The sequence below is a fragment of the Lipotes vexillifer genome, unplaced genomic scaffold (genome assembly GCF_000442215.2).
Source record: "Lipotes vexillifer unplaced genomic scaffold, Lipotes_vexillifer_v1.1 scaffold1223, whole genome shotgun sequence".
NCBI classification, from domain to species: domain Eukaryota; kingdom Metazoa; phylum Chordata; class Mammalia; order Artiodactyla; family Lipotidae; genus Lipotes; species Lipotes vexillifer.
The window spans coordinates 564,412-576,654 of NW_006795957.1; the positions used below are offsets into that span (position 1 = coordinate 564,412).

At 51.9% G+C, this 12,243-nt stretch overlaps 2 protein-coding genes across 3 annotated transcripts in view; both read left to right on the plus strand.

The window, feature by feature from the left end:
- Positions 1-425: 425 nt before the first annotated feature.
- On the plus strand, positions 426-2,113 carry TMEM86B (transmembrane protein 86B). 2 transcript variants are annotated; one of them, XM_007468016.1, is made up of 3 exons: positions 426-509; positions 810-1,056; positions 1,731-2,113. In XM_007468016.1, exons 1-3 carry the CDS (start codon positions 426-428, stop codon positions 2,111-2,113), a joined length of 714 nt encoding a protein of 237 aa, XP_007468078.1. The 2 variants fall into 2 exon arrangements, with proteins under 2 accessions (XP_007468078.1, XP_007468079.1); XM_007468017.1 differs by having other exon boundaries at positions 459-509; positions 813-1,056.
- A 1,121-nt stretch (positions 2,114-3,234) lies between these two features.
- The window catches only part of PTPRH (protein tyrosine phosphatase receptor type H), a 15,203-nt gene continuing 6,194 nt past the window's right edge, over positions 3,235-12,243 (plus strand). Inside the window, 6 exon segments of the mRNA XM_007472322.1 lie at positions 3,235-3,299; positions 3,709-3,902; positions 7,190-7,306; positions 7,309-7,455; positions 8,969-9,042; positions 9,141-9,181. Of these exon segments, the coding sequence (XP_007472384.1) occupies positions 3,235-3,299; positions 3,709-3,902; positions 7,190-7,306; positions 7,309-7,455; positions 8,969-9,042; positions 9,141-9,181 (638 nt within the window).

A 12,243-nucleotide genomic window follows, 5' to 3' on the forward strand; every position in this document is an offset into this window, starting at 1 on the left:
CAGCAGGCGTTTGTGGTGGGGACTCCTGAGGGAAGGCCAGGGCCGAGGACGGCGAGGGGAGGAGGGAGTCTCCCGACCTGTCCCTGGGCTCTGGTCTCCTGCCCTTCCCCCCCGGCTCATGGAGGGGAGGGCATTGAAGTTCTGCACCCCATTCCCTTCTGACCTGCCAGGCACAGCACAGTGGGAGGGGCATTGGCAGCCATGGCTCCCTAGGCAAGAGAGGAAGCCAGGGGCAGGGGGCTGTGGAGAAGAGACCCCTGGGTCCCAGTGGGCACCTTATCAGCGGGTGCCAGGCAGGGCCATCCCCAGGGTGGGGGCAGCACCTCCCTGGGCCCTGTTATCAGTCCCAGAGTCCACAGGACGCTCCTCGGGTTAACGTGTAACCACACGCCATCCCCTCCACCCCCAAAGCCACCGGTGCCCACATGCAGGCCACTTTGGGTGGGTCACACGTTGACATGGACGCCCGGGAAGAGGGGCTGCCTGGAAAAGCTCGCTTTTCAGCTCAAGTGAGAGCCACGGAGTGTGGGGTGGGAGCTGGGCCTGGGCTCCTGGGAACCCACGTGACCTGGAAGAATTAGGGGGCCGGGTTCTGTGGGGTTGGATGTCCTGGTCCCTGTGCAGCTGCCCCCCTACCCTGGACAGCATGGCTGGCGTCCCTGGGTGGGGGTGGGATGGAAGCCCTGACTCGCAACTCCTGGCCATGTGGGGCCTGACCCCCAAAGGCTGGGAACTGGCTGAGAGCCTGGTCCCAGGGCCTGGGGGCTGGGCTGAGTTCCAGTGGCTCAGCGGCTCCTTTGTCCCCCAAGCAGCCGCGTGTGGGCAGGTGGCTGAGCCCGTTCTTCCTCACCTGTGCTGTCTACTTTCTCCTCTGGAGCCCTGAGAACCAGCCGTCCTGGGTCGGTGCCCTGGTCAAGTGCCTGCCCATCCTCTACCTCGTGGTGTTCCTGTGGACCGTGTACCCAGGCGGGAGCTACAGCTTGCTCCTGCAGGGGGCCCTTCTGTGCTCAGCTGTGGGGGACTCCTGCCTCGTCTGGCCTGAGGCCTTCCTCCATGGTGAGAGGGGCTGTACTGTGTTGTCCCTTCTGGACCCCGGCGTCGGGGGGAGTGTCCGGGGTGCAGGGGGCGACTCCCCAACAGAACCCCTGCCAAGTGCTTGAGCCAGTTGGCGTGTAAAGGCACTGGGAAGTGGACGGCAGTGAGGGAGACATACCCAAACCTTGGCCCCCGAGGAGCTCTCCTTCCATGAGGGCGTGGGCAGCATTACCTGAGGCTGTGTGAGTGTCCAGAGGTCACAGTCCTGAGTACGCTGGTCGAGGACAGCCTCGCCGAGAAGGTAAAGTCTTGAAGCGGGTGCAGGGTACCAGCCAGGTGCCCTTCCAGGGAAGGCCCTTCCAGGCAGAGGGGCAGCAAGTGCAGAAGCCCTGGGGTGGGTGTGCCTGCTGGGTGAAGCCGACTAGGGGCTGAGCAAGATGGGGTGTCAGTCAGTGGACAGTTCTGAGCAGAGTGAGGATGGAATGCATTGCGCGTTTTTAGGTCATTCTGGCGCCAAGAGCAGGAGGAAAGAGGACCACCAAGGAGGCCAGCTTTGTAATCCTGGCAGATGGGGTGGTGTGGCCAGGGTGGGAGCTGGTGCTTGGGGACGGCCCTTTTCCTCAGGCTCTGAGGGCAACGAGGTGATGCCGGGAAGCAGGGGTCTCAGCAGGCACACCCACCCCTGTCTCCTCCAGGCATGGCTGCCTTCGCCGTGGCCCACCTGCTCTACCTCTGGGCCTTCGGCCTCGCTCCCCTGAAGCCCGGTCTCCTGCTGCCTATTCTCCTGGCTTCCATCCCATATTATGGCCTCCTGCTTTGGCACCTCCCACCCGACATGGTCCTGCCCCTGACGGCTTACTCCCTGGTCCTGGCCGTTATGCTGTGGCGTGGCTTGGCCAGGGGCGGAAGTACCTGCTGGGGCGCCCTGCTCTTCACGCTTTCAGATGCCGTGCTGGCGTGGAACATCTTCGTCCATCCCCTGCCCCATGCCCACCTGGTGGTCATGGCTACCTATTATGCTGCCCAGATCCTGATCGCCCTATCGGCCTTCCAGAGCCCCAGGCTCAAGTCCAACTGACCAGGGGGCTGAGGCAGGCAGATGTCTACCCCCCTCCTCCCTCAAGGACCTGGGCCCCCAAGACCAGTGAGGCCAGAGAAACACCCTTGGGGGTGAGAGCCAGTCCCCCAGACTCCCATCTGCTGGTGCCAGTCTATCTGGAGACACAGAACTGTTTCTGGCCCTGATCTTTTTTTCTGTTGCCTAAGTAAAGTGGGTGTTGAAATGGTGACATCTCCATTATTTGGGGAGGGGTGGGAAGGGAGGGGTGATCACAATAACAGCAAGTGGTTCGTTTTCCTTTTTTTTTCCTCCCACAAAATTTACCATTTTAACCACCTTTAAGTGTATGACTTAGTGACGTTAAGTACATTCACAGTGTTGTGCATTGAACACTTGCTGTGAGATCTACCCTTGGAACACGTTTTTACACGTACAACGCAATGTTGCTAACTATACCCACAGCAGACTCCCTGTGGACCAGTCCTGGTGCTCAGGGCTTAGGGGATATGGAATAACCAAGCGCCCCCCACCCCAGGCCCTTTGATGGTGGTGGGGATTCATTATGCTCATTGTACAGATGAGGATTTTACAGATTGGAGGCCAGGAGGAGACGGTTTGGTCAGTGTATTAGTTTCCTGTGGCTGCTGTCACAAATTCCCATAAACTGGGTGACTTAAAATAACAGATTTAGTCTCTCACAGTTCTGGAGGCCAAAAGTCCAAAATCATGGTGTTGGTAGGGGTGCCCTCCCTCCAAAGCTCTAGGGGAGGGTCCTTCCTGCCTCTTCCAGCTCCTGGTGGCCCTAGCCACATTCACATGGTGTTCTTCTGTAAGTCTGTCCTCTCCTGAGGACACCAGTTGTTGGATTTAGGGCCCACCCTAAATCCAGGATGATCTCATCTCAAGATCCCTAATTACATTTCCAAAGACCCTATTCCTAAATAACATCACATCCATAGGTGCTGGGGCTTAGGACTTGGGCATATCTCTTTGGGGGCCACAGTTCAACTGACGACAGTCACATACAGTACCAGGAGAGGAGAGCGTTGAGGAGATGAGGAAACTCAAGAAGAGACTTGGAGGAAGGGGTAGGTAGCAACACGGTGGGAATAGAGTACTAAATAAGAAAGAACCTGGGTATGGCCCTCGTCCTGGCTGTGACCTTGATAGCCCACTGCTCCTCTCTGGGCCTCAGGTTCTACATGTGAGGACAGAAAGCAGTCAGCTGCTCTCCAAACCCTGCTCAATTTCTACAGACATGATGTGCTTTTAGGGACTCTTACAGCAGAGAGGAGACTTCTACATCCATGATGTGATTTTTAGGGACTCTTAGAGCAGAGAGGAGACTTCTGCATCCGTGATGTACTTTTGGGGACTCTTGTAGCAGAGAGGAAACATCTACATTCATGATGTGATTTTTAGGGACTCTTCCAGCAGAGAGAGGACTTCTACAAACATGATTTGCTTTTAGGGACTCTTATAGCAGAGAGGGCACTTATACACCCATGATGTGGTTTTTTAGGGACTCATATCAGAGAGGAAACTTACCCATGATGTGTTTTTAGGGACCTCCAGAGCCCACCCTTGGTTTCTAGTCCCTGCCTCACCTTCAGGCCAGGATCCCCACTCACCATAGAGGAAGGCCTCAGGCCAGAGGAGGCAGGTGTTCTGGGTGGGGGTGCCCTGCTCTTCACAATCTCAGATGCCACGTTGGCCTGGGATGCCTTCCTTCAGCCCCACACCCACTTGGTGGTCATGACCACCTCTTACGCTACCAAGGTCCTCATCACTCTGTCAGCCGTTAAGGGTGGGAGACTCATGACAGACTAACTGGTGGGTGAATGAAGTGAGCACCCTCTCCCCTCCTAAAGGGCCCCCCAGAGCAACCTTCCACCCCAGGGAAACATGCTAAAGGAGCAATATTTCCAGCCTCCATCTGTCTAAAGCCCATATTCTGTTTTGTTTTTTTTGTTTTTTTTGTTTTTTTTGCAGTACGCGGGCCTCTCACTCCTGTGGCCTCTCCCGTTGCGGAGCACAGGCTCCGGACGCGCAGGCTCAGCGGCCATGGCTCACGGGCCGAGCCGCTCCATGGCATGTGGGATCTTTCCAGACTGGGGCACGAACCCGCGTCCCCTGCATCAACAGGCGGACTCTCAACCACTGCGCCACCAGGGAAGCCCCCATATTCTGTTTTTTTTAATTGAGATATAGTTGCTATAAAACATTGTGTACCTTTAAGGTGTACTGGTGTTGATTTGATACACTGATGCGTCACAGTATGATTATTACCCTGGTAATGTTAGCTAACATCTCTATGGCATCACATAACTTTTTTTTTTTTGTGGTGGGACCAATTAAGATCTAGTCTTTTAGCAACTTTGAAATTTATGATACAGCATTGTTGTCTGTAATCACTATACTGTGACCATGTTCTGTTTGAAGGCATTTATATCCAATTCCTGAAAACGATGTTATGATCACAGCTTTATTGAGATACTCTTCATACACCACCAACTGCCCACTCAAAGTGTGCATGTGGTTTTTAGTATTTTCACAGTTTTGCAGCTATCACCACAATCAGTCTTCGAGCATTTTCATCACCCCCAGAAGAGACCCCGTGCCTTTTACAAATCACCCATCCCCTCCAGCCCAAGGAAACCACTAGCATAATTCACTTTTTTTTTTTTTTTTTTTTTTTTTGGCTGCGCCGCGTGGCTTGCAGGATCCCCAACCAGGGATTGAAGCCGTGCCCTCGGCAGTGAAAGTGCAGGGTCCTAACCACTGGACTGCAAGAGAATTCCCCATAATTCATCTCTAAATGTTGGTGTTTCCAATCATTTGGGTTGTTTTCAGTGTTTTTTTTTTTCTTTTTTTTTTAATTGTTTTTTAATTGAAGTATAGTTGATTTACAATGTGTTAATTTCTGCTGTACAGCAAAGTGATTCAGTTATACGTATATAAACATTATTTTTTAAATATTCTTTTTCATTATGGTTTATCCTAGGATACTGAATATCGTTCTCCAGGGACTTCCCTGGTGGTCCAGTGGTTAAGACTCCTCACTTACAATGCAGGGGGCGTGAGTTCCATCCCTGGTTGGGGAACCAAGATCCCCCATGCCCTGTGATGTGGCCAAATAACAAAAAAAAGAAAAAAGAAAAAAGTCAAATATAGTTCTCTGTGCTATACAATAGGACCTTGTTGTTTATCGTTCCGTGTTTCATGATGATAAACAATTACTACTCTGCACTCAATTCCAGTGTGGGTCTTGCTCCCCACACCAACAAGCCAATCTCCAACACCAGCTGGGCGTCCTACAAGTCAACTCAGTTCTGACACTATCCCACAGGTTAAGGACTCAGTCCTACAAGACTGCCACCTTTTACCCCCCACCCCCACTTCAGATTCCAGTCACAAGCCCAGGTTGTTAACCTGTGCTTCTGACCAACTGGCTATAAATCAGAGGTTCCCAAGACCCCCCTCCTCGGGTTGGATTAATTTGCTAGAGCAGTTCACAGAACTCAGAAAAACGTTTTGCTTACTAGATCACTGGTTTATTACAGAATGTAACTCAGGAACAGGCAGATGGAAGCACAGGCACAGGGCAAGGTGTGGGGAGAGGGCACAGAGCTTCCATGCCCTATCCAGAAAATGTTCCTCTCCCCAATCTCCACGTGTTCACCAACCCCGCAGGCTAACTATAGATTGAGACTAGGCTGGGACCGGGTGGCCTGACCCCTACTTCAAGATCACTCCCTCCAGTCCCATTTCCACCTGGCACTCTGGCCACACAGAAATCCCCCCCCAGATTACCCCCAGCCCTCTGCTCCCTCTTAGCCCTGGCATGGGCTCTCCCCTCTGCCTGTGATGACTTCCCAATGCAGTTCTTCACTTGACCAAACCCTGCTCTTGTACGAAGACTCAGCCCCAGTGTCACCTCCCACTAAGGGACAGATGCTTCCTCGGTGCTCTCACCATTGTAGCCCACTTCATGTCACTCTGCGGTTACCTTCCCAGTCTGCCCCCTCACCACAGTGTAAGCTTGGCCAGGGCTGGAAGAGGCTGTTTGCCCTTGGAGTTCCCGGTGCTGGTTGAGCCTGTGGTCCTGCCTGCAGGAAGCCATAGGTGTTGGGTAAACACCTGCAGGCAGGCAGGGAATGGCTTCAAGATGGTGAATGAACACGGCTTCAGTTCTTGAACCACACAAGGAGAGGAAAGCGTGGAGCAGAGAGACTGATGTCCACTGAGCAGCAAAAACAGTGAGAAACTCCTGGGAAGATTGAAGGGGATTGTGAGCTGGTGGTGGAGGGGTGGACAGGGTTGGCAGCTGGAGTGGGCTAGAAAGAGGATAGCCACGGAGTCTGTAAAAAGAGAGTTTGGCCCCTCCTGGGGGCAGGCCCCACAGAACTGAAAACATACAATGTTTTCGTACATACAACATACAACTGAAAACATACAATTCAAGCAACATTATTTTTAACAGCCAAAAAGATGGAAACCCAAATGTCCATCAGCTGGTGAATGGAGAAACAAATTGTCATCTATCCATAGAGTGGAATATTATTCAGCCACGAAAAGGAATGGAATATGGACTTTGGATGATTATCATTGTGTTCATCAATGGTAACGTGTACATTTTGGGGATGTTGACAGTGGGGGAGGTTATGCATGATGGGGGCAGAGGGCGTATGGGAAATCCCTGTACCTTCTACTCAGTTTTGCTGTGAACCTAAAAGTTCTGGTGAAAATAACTATGTCATGGGCCAGCAAACCTTTCCCGTAAAGGTCCAGGTAGTAACTTAGATCAGACCTGGGAGCAATGAAGGTGAGTGGACTCCAAATCCCATCAGGCCATGGGGTCATGACTTCATTAGCTGCAGTGACACAGAGAGTCCAAGTGCTCATGGGAGTTGTAGTTTAAGGGGGGCATGTCTATTTGGGGACAACAGATAATGAGGGACAAAGAGGTATTTTGATTTAGGGGAAGGAAGGGATAAGCTATTTCTCAGAGAACTGGCCTGACTGGTGAGGAGTGGGGAGTTGGAAAGCCCCCCTGGATGGAGCCTACTGATTCCTCTTGTCCCCTCCACCCAGCCCCGGATCCCGTTACCATCACCTCCTGTATCAGCGCCTCGGGGGGCCACAGAGTCATCCTCACCTAGTCCTGCCCCCCGGGAGGCTATGAGGCCTTTGAGTTGGAGGTGGGCGGGCAGCGGGACTCCAGGACAGCTCCTCTTGTGGGAGAGACGTGTGGGTGTCGGGACTTAGGCCGGCTCAGTCCTACTCAGCCACCATCACGACCGTCTGGGATGGAATGAGGGCCCAGTCTGCCTCCGTGACCTGCCACACCGAGAGCACAGGTGAGCAGAGCCCCACGGGGACAGAGAGCTATTGATACAATGACATTCTCTCCAGACCCCTTCACACCCTGTTACACAGTGAGACAGTCTCACCAACCCATGGAGTCCTTTTTGTTTGTTTTATTTCCTGCTTTCTTTTAAACAGCTCTATTGAGTTGTAATTCCTATAACATACAACAGTTCACCCATTGAAAGTGTACAGCTCACTGGCTTCTAGTATATTTGCAGTATTTGCAACCATTATTACCATCAATGTTAGAATATTTTCATTAACCCATAAAGAAAAGTCATCTCCTTAAGCCATCACCCCCTAATTTCCCCAATCCCCCACCAGCCAGCCATTGGCAATCTCTAATCTACTTCCGTCTCCATAGATTTGCCCCTTTTAGAGCTTTCCTAAAAATACAATCACACAATATGTGGTCCTCTTTGACAGGCTTCTCTCGCTTAGTATAATGTTTTTAAGGTTCATCCACTGTTCTAGTGTGTATCAGTGCTTCATTACTTTTTATTGCCAAAATAAGATTTCATTGTGTGGACAGACCACATTTTGTTTATCCATCTGTTTGATGGATCTGTTGGGCCATTTCTACTTTTTGGCTATTATGAGAAATGCTCTGAACATTCGTGTGCAGGTTTCCATGTGGACGTATGTCTTCATTTTTCTTGGGTGTATACCCAGGAGTGGAATTGTTAGATCATATGGTAAGTCCGTGTTTAATCTTTTGAAGAACTGCCAAATTTTTTTCCAACACGGCCGCACCATTTTTCACCCACCAGTGGGGTATTTGAAGAAGTCTGAACCTCACGCTCAGGAAATCTTTGATCATGTACCATTGACCGTGGTCGTGGGCCTCCCTGGGCCCTGTCAACCATTTCCTAGGAATGAAAGCCTCTTATGAGACGGGGTCTCTGATCTGGAGACACTGGAGTTTGGTGTACTGATAAATGGATGCTCTTCCAAACTGGGCTCAGTGGGTCCCACTGTCCAGGATTCTCTGGTTTAGCAAGAAGGGTCTCTGAGAAGACAGGTCCTCTTGGATCCTGGACTGGATCACTCTTTCTGATGGGGAGGGGAGGCTGCCCTGGGCATTGTAAGATGCTGTAAGCAGCATCCCCGGCCTCCACCCACCAGATGCCAGTGACACCACCATCACAGCTGTAACAACCAGAAGTGTCTCCAGACATTGCCCGATGCCACCTGGAGGGCAAAATCGCCCTCTCTGAGAACGACGAGTCTAGGCCAAATTGGGGAAGAGTCACTCTCTAACAACCAGGTCACTTGAGAAAGTGATGCCTTTGGATCAGGCTCCTCGGGAAGTGAGGACCTAAGGGGAAGAGGTTGGGTGGGAGGTAGGGCTCTATCCAGAAGCTTTCTCCTTTCCCTTCTCTGCCCTCGAATCTACCCTCTAGACCCTCTGATCACAGTCTGGGTGAGGACAGAGGTAGGGGAGATGGGACAGCAGGAGAGCAGACCTAGGCTCTCACAGCCCACCACGCCTCCTTCCCCCAGGTGCCGTAGTCAGTCCTCTTCTGTTTCTCAACCTGGTGGGCCTGCTGGTTTCCTTCCTGAAGAGGTGAGACTCGGTGCAGGGCTCATCGGGCGCCAGGAGGGAGGGGGCCTGGGGAAAGATGGGGATCCGTGGTTCTGGCCTCACTCCCCATGTCCTTTTCCCAGGCATAAGAAGAGTGAGAAGAAACCAGCCCCCAGGGATCTGGTGTTCAGGTGAGTGGGTTTGGGGAGCATTCAAAAGACTCACTGTCAGGTCAAATCCAGCTGGTCACTGTATAGGTCAGAGGGCAGGGCCAAGGAACCCACCCACACCAGCCTCAGATCCCCACTACGGCAGGGATCGCAATGCCTTCACCGCTGCCCACTCCCTAAGCAGCCTGGGCTGGTGGCTGTGGGATCTCTTTCAGTCTCAATTCTGGGACTTCCATTCATTTATCCAAAAAGACATTCACTGAACCCCTGTTAAGTGTCAGGCACTGTTCTAGGTGCCGAGGAAACTGGCTGAAACAAAGATTCCTGCCCTTGTGGAGCTTACATTCTAGCACAAGCAGCCATTAATAAACAAGATGACTAGGAATTCCCTGGCGGTCCACTTGTTAGGACTCCACGCTTCCACTGCAGGGGGCATGGGTTCAATCCCTGGTCGGGGAACTAAGATCCTGCAAGCCGTGCAGTGCGGCCAAAACAAACAAACACACAAAAAACAAAACCAAGATGATAAAGAACGTGATGCTTACTTGGAGACAAATAAAGCAAGAGGTGGAGGCAGGAAGGGTGGAGGAATATTTTAAATAGAGTGTCCAGGAGAGGCCTTACTAAGAAGATGACTGAGACGAAGTCATTTGAGGACAGACCTGAAGCAAACGAGGGCGAGAGTCCTGTGCCCATCTGGGGAAAAGGCATTCCAGGCAGGGGGACCAGCACGTGCGATGGCCCCGAGGCAGGCACAGGCTTGGCGTGTTTGGAGAACGTGGTGTGTCTCTGAGACTGAGCAGAGTGGATGAGGCGGGGTGGGGGTGGGGGTGGGGTAGGAAATGAGGTCGGAGAGCTACCAGGTGGGATCAGATCAGGTTGGGCCTTGTAGATGATAGTGGGGACTTTGGTTTTATCCTGAGATGGGAGTTTTTGGAGGTTTTCAATAGACCTGTGACACAGTCTCACATTTTTATGAAGCAAAGGCAAAAGCAGAGAAGCAAAGGAAGACGTCTGTGTATAATCCAGATGTCTGTTATGTCTTGGAGCAGGAAACAGTTAGAGGGAATCAGATTCAAGATGCCGTTTGAGTGTTTGAAGAGCAGACCTGGTTAAAGAATGGATGTATATGGTGTGGGATTCAGAGAGGGCTCAGGAGTGAACCCAAGGAATTCAGCCTGAGCCCCAGGGAGGCTGGAATGGCCATTACTTGAGACGGAATGACTATGCGGGGTGCAGGTTTTGGGGAAAGTATCAGGAGCTCAGTGGTGGACACACTGATTTTGGGACGCTTGTCAGACATGTGAGTGAAAATGCTGAATGGGCTGTTGGATACAGAGTTCCGTGGTTCAGAAAAACGTTTGTGCAGATGTCTTCATCACCTTGAGTCCCCTTTAAGTTGGGTCAATCATCATCAAATCTCTATGTCAGAATGATCCCCAGGGATCAATAGAGGAGAGATAGACCAGGGAGTTAAGGGATGTTGCGAAACCAGATGAGACGGCCTGGGTGTAAAAGAGAGGCATAAACTGAGGGCATGGCCATCAGAGGCAGGGGCTTGAGGGAGAGTAAATACGATGATGTCCAGTTTCTCCTTCACCATAGAATCTGTCCTGGCCAGCGTCCCGCCCCACTCGCCCTGTGACCTCTCCCCTCCTTACCCTGTGTCCATTATATGGCATCTGCAACAAATCACTGCACCCATTGGATTCCAGGTCTGGCCCCACCTGTATGCTGAGCATCTTGCCCTCCTCAACCTCAACGTGCGTGTTTGGATGTCCCAGCGATGACCCTCGAGGACACACAGCTGGAGATTCCAGGAGGCAGGTGGGATAACAGCTCTGAAGCTCGGGACGGGGAGCAGTAGGGACTGGCAATGGAGCTTCAAAAGTCACAGATGAATGGATGGAAAGCAAAGCTAAGGAAGTGGACAAACCCCACAAGCAGTGTGTGTCCAGTGAGAAAGGGGGCATTGAGGAGGGGCTTCTGGGGATGCCCACCTTTTAGGATGGGCGGAGGACCAGGGGCCCACCAAGGAGATGGAGATGCAGCAGCCAGAGAGGCGGTGATGGTGCAAACCAGGAGAGGGCGTTCAGGAAGAGGGTGGATCCGGAAGAAAGGAAGGCGCGGTCAAAGGTCAAAGGTGCTAAATGCTGCTGAGCACTGAGAGGTGGCCTTTGGAATTGGTGATAAGGAGGCAAATAAGATAGGGGACTTTGAAAAAAGTCCTCGTTCCCCTGTAGTCATGGTGGAGACACCAGGCCATGGTGAAAGGTGGGAAGGAAGCAGAGAAAACTGGTCAGCGTGAGACGTTTGAATGTGAAGGTGTGTTTTCATAGGTCTTATTATTGCTTAGGTGTGATAAGGCCAATGGATCCAGAGACAGACACCATTGAAAGATAGTTCATTACAATCACAGATCCCAGGAGGGGGATTACACGTTACACCAAGCAAGGCCATGCAGAGAAGCACCAGGGTCAGCTGGGAGGCCTGGGAACGCCTGAGGAAGAGGCTTTACTGTGGTTTCTGCAGGCAGAAGTGGGCAATCCAAGGCAAACGGGTTTAGTTTGAATCATTTCAGTGGACTCTGATGCACAGGGCCTGTCCCCTGTTCCTGGTGGCAATTCCAGCAGATGGATCCCCAAAGGGGAGGTGGTGAGGGTGTGGATTTAATCAGCTTCTCAAGAAGGAGAACTGGGGAGATCCCTGGCGGTCCAGTGGTTAAGATTCCAGGCTTTCACTGCTAGGCCCGGGTTCAGTCGCTGTTCGGGTATCTCCCACAAGCCACGCAGCGTGGCCAAATAAATAAACAAAACTGTAAAAAAAAAAAAAATCACGCAAAAAAGAAGAAGGTAAACTGACGAACCTTCAGCCAGGGTCTCAAAACTGAGTCAAGACTGTATATATGACATTGTATATATAACACTATAGTACAAGGGGAAGAGAGACAAAGAGCTGGAGCTGGAGCTACAGGAGGTCAAAGGATTCTTTTTTTTTTTTTTTTTTTTTGCGGTACGCAGGCCTCTCACTGTTGTGGCCTCTCCCGTTGCGGAGCACAGGCTCCGGACGCGCAGGCTCAGCGG

Excerpts from the sequence above, each read along its gene's own strand:
- TMEM86B (XM_007468016.1), top strand. The coding sequence starts at position 426 with ATGCAGGCCACTTTGGGTGGGTCACACGTTGACATGGACGCCCGGGAA. Across the intron at positions 510-809 it reads AAGCTCGCTTTTCAGCTCAA|CAGCCGCGTGTGGGCAGGTG; the intron begins GTGAGAGCCACG and ends TTGTCCCCCAAG. Across the intron at positions 1,057-1,730 it reads GCCTGAGGCCTTCCTCCATG|GCATGGCTGCCTTCGCCGTG; the intron begins GTGAGAGGGGCT and ends TGTCTCCTCCAG.